This window comes from Seriola dumerili, unplaced genomic scaffold, assembly GCF_002260705.1.
Source record: "Seriola dumerili isolate Sdu_G_001 unplaced genomic scaffold, Sdu_1.0 BDQW01000322.1, whole genome shotgun sequence".
Taxonomy (NCBI): Eukaryota; Metazoa; Chordata; class Actinopteri; order Carangiformes; family Carangidae; genus Seriola; species Seriola dumerili.
Genome location: NW_019174577.1, coordinates 291,448 through 294,453, shown reverse-complemented (window position 1 = coordinate 294,453; position 3,006 = coordinate 291,448). Strand labels below are relative to the sequence as shown.

The 3,006-nt window shown below is 36.7% G+C and overlaps 1 protein-coding gene across 1 annotated transcript in view; it reads right to left on the bottom strand.

Annotated features, from left to right (window-relative positions):
* The window catches only part of hcn2 (hyperpolarization activated cyclic nucleotide gated potassium and sodium channel 2), a 52,822-nt gene that overhangs the window by 9,936 nt on the left and 39,880 nt on the right, over positions 1-3,006 (bottom strand). Inside the window, exon 7 of the mRNA XM_022759583.1 lies at positions 652-816. Coding sequence (XP_022615304.1) covers positions 652-816 — 165 coding nt within the window. The remainder of the gene's footprint in view (positions 1-651; positions 817-3,006) is intronic.

Here is a 3,006-nt window from a genome sequence, read left to right as displayed (position 1 = left end):
AATAACATGTTTTCATTTACACACTAACAATGAGCTCCCAAGGCTCTGTGAAGACAAAACAGTCTGTGTGTTTGTGTGTATGTGTGTGTGTGTGTGTGTGTGTGTGTGTGTGTCTGTGTGTGTGTGTGTGTGTGTGTGTGTGTGTGTGTGTGTGTGTGTGTGTGTGTGTGTGTGTGTGTGTGTGTGTTTCTTCATTTAAACCGAGGATACTCAGACAGAGTCACTGGTGAGAAATTATTTTAATCAAATCAGTAAATGAATCTAGAGAGAACTTTAAAGCTACAACCCACAAAGCGCCCCTGTGAGCGTCATTCATACAGCACATCTCAGCTGTCGGGTAGCACCATATTTTGACAGGGACGTCATGTTAATGAATGAATACATTTTCCTTATGCTTCAATTAGTCTTATGAATGACTCATATGCTTAAGAGGACACCATACCTGTGTCTTGTATCAAGGAAGTGTAATGCTAATTATCCAAGACTAAATCTCCGAGACACATTTCATAAATTAGGTCTGATGTTACTTAGTGTGCAACTGAGTTTGAAAGCTCACTTCTGCCCAAAAATAAATAAAGTAAATATTTGGGATCATCATTATTCTGTGATGATTCTGTTAGAGATTACAACTCCTTTCCTTGGCGGTCTTACCTATCCTGTCCAACCTGTCAATGGCAACCGTCTCGAAGGCCCTCCTCATCATGGGATACTCCTCCAGCACCTCGTTGAAATTATCCACAGAGAGAGAGTAAAGGCGACAGTAGGTGTCCGCTCGCACGCTGGCCGTCCGTCTGCCTCGGGTCAGCAGACAGATCTCTGGTGGAGGGAAAGAGAACCCAGACGAGAGACGGACAGTCAGATCAAAAACACGCCAGACAAACAGACTTCAGGATGTCATACAGTGACACAGAAAAGAACAGAGCTACTATGAGTAATAAGAATTTGTTGAGCCCTCTGAAACAGTGCCCAGTCACAACACTGTTACAAAATAAAAATGTGTCTGGGTTGTAAACTCTTGGCCTTGGGCAAATGTGTGATCAGAACAAAAGTGGTTCATGCATCCAGTTGCTATGTGTAAGTCAGGATAACCCACTGACAGTAACACTGAGTATTTCCTCCAGCACTGGCACAGCACTGACAGCTATGTGAAGGAAGCACACTCTATATTTGGAGATGTGCAGCTAAGCTTCATTACATTCAGTTGTTCTCTGTCCCTTCCCCTAGTATCTTCTTCTCCCTAGCTTTCTTCTTCTATGGGCTGGGGCTGACTGTTGTCTTGACAACCATATGCCCTTCTTTTCCCCCACCAGAAAGGTTGACCTCCTCTGACTCTGTGGGAGAGGGAGAAAGATAACAAAATGCAAGGAGACTCCATTAAGAGCGTGGGTTGGGGCACTACACTGGAATCTGTTCATGACTTTGGTGTCTCTGGCAGCAGAGAGGGCTTCCAGTAAAATTGCAAATTCTCAAACCTAAAAGTAAAACCAAGGGCGTAGGTTTTCATATGGACAGTAGGGAAATGTCCCTACCAATATTTTGGGGGAACAGAATTGTCCCTGCTAATATTTGAGTGAACACACTATGTTTGGAGTGAAGTTATATTAGATGATTCCAACGTGACCTCCAAGAGGATACGTCTCGAAGACAATTGATTTAGGCAAGCTAGCATTTGATTGACTGTCATGTGAGAAGAATCTAATGCCTTACTATACTATTAGGTGTTAATGCCTTAATATACTATGACATTTTTATGCTTTACTATATTATAACATTTGTATTCCTTATAATGCTATAATGGTTTTTGTGCCATTTTTCTGCCTTACTATACTGTAGTGTACTCCTTGCTAAATTATAACATTTTATGTTTCTATTGTGTGTACGTTTTTAGGCCTCACTATATCATGACATTCTTATGTCTACCTATACTATGATGTTTTTCATGTTTTTATGCCTCACTATACCATGACATTATTATGTCAACCTATATTATGATGTTTTTTGATGTTTTTATGCCTCATTGTAATATGACATTTTTTGACATTTTATGCCATGGTATACTATGACGTTTTTTGATGTTTTTTTGCCTCATTGTAATATGACATTTTTTGACATTTTATGCCATAGTATACTATGACGTTTTTTGATGTTTTCATGCCTCATTGTAATATGAAATTTTTTGACATTTTATGCCATAGTATACTGTGACGTTTTTTGGTGTTTTTTTGCCTTACTATTCTATGACGTTTTTTGAAGTTTTTATGCCTTGCTATCCAATGACATTATTATGTCTACATATATTATGACGTTTTTTGATGTTTTTATGCCTCATTGTAATATGTCATTTTTTGACATTTTATGCCATGGTATACTATGACGTTTTTTGGTGTTTTTATGCCTTGCTATTCTATGACATTTTTTGACGTTTTTATGCCTTGCGTTACAATGACATTATTATGTCTACCTATTTTATGATGTTTTTTAATGTTTTTATGCCTCATTGTAATATGTCATTTTTTGACATTTTATGCCATAGTATACTATGACATTTTTTGACGTTTTTATGCCTTGCGTTACAATGACATTATTATGTCTACCTATTTTATGATGTTTTTTAATGTTTTTATGCCTCATTGTAATATGTCATTTTTTGACATTTTATGCCATAGTATACTATGACGTTTTTTGATGCTTTTATGCCTTACTATACTATGATGTTTTTTTAAGTTTTTATGCCTTGCTATACCATGACACTATTATGTCTTCATATATTATGACGTTTTTTGATGTTTTTATGCCTCATTGTAATATGACATTTTTTGACATTTTATGCCATAGTATGCTATGACGTTTTTTCATGTTTTTATGCCTTGCTATTCTATGACGTTTTTTCATGTTTTTATGCCTCACTATACCATGACGCTATTATGTCTACATATATTATGACGTTTTTTGATGTTTTTATGCCTCATTGTAATATGACATTTTTTGACATTTTATGCCATAGTA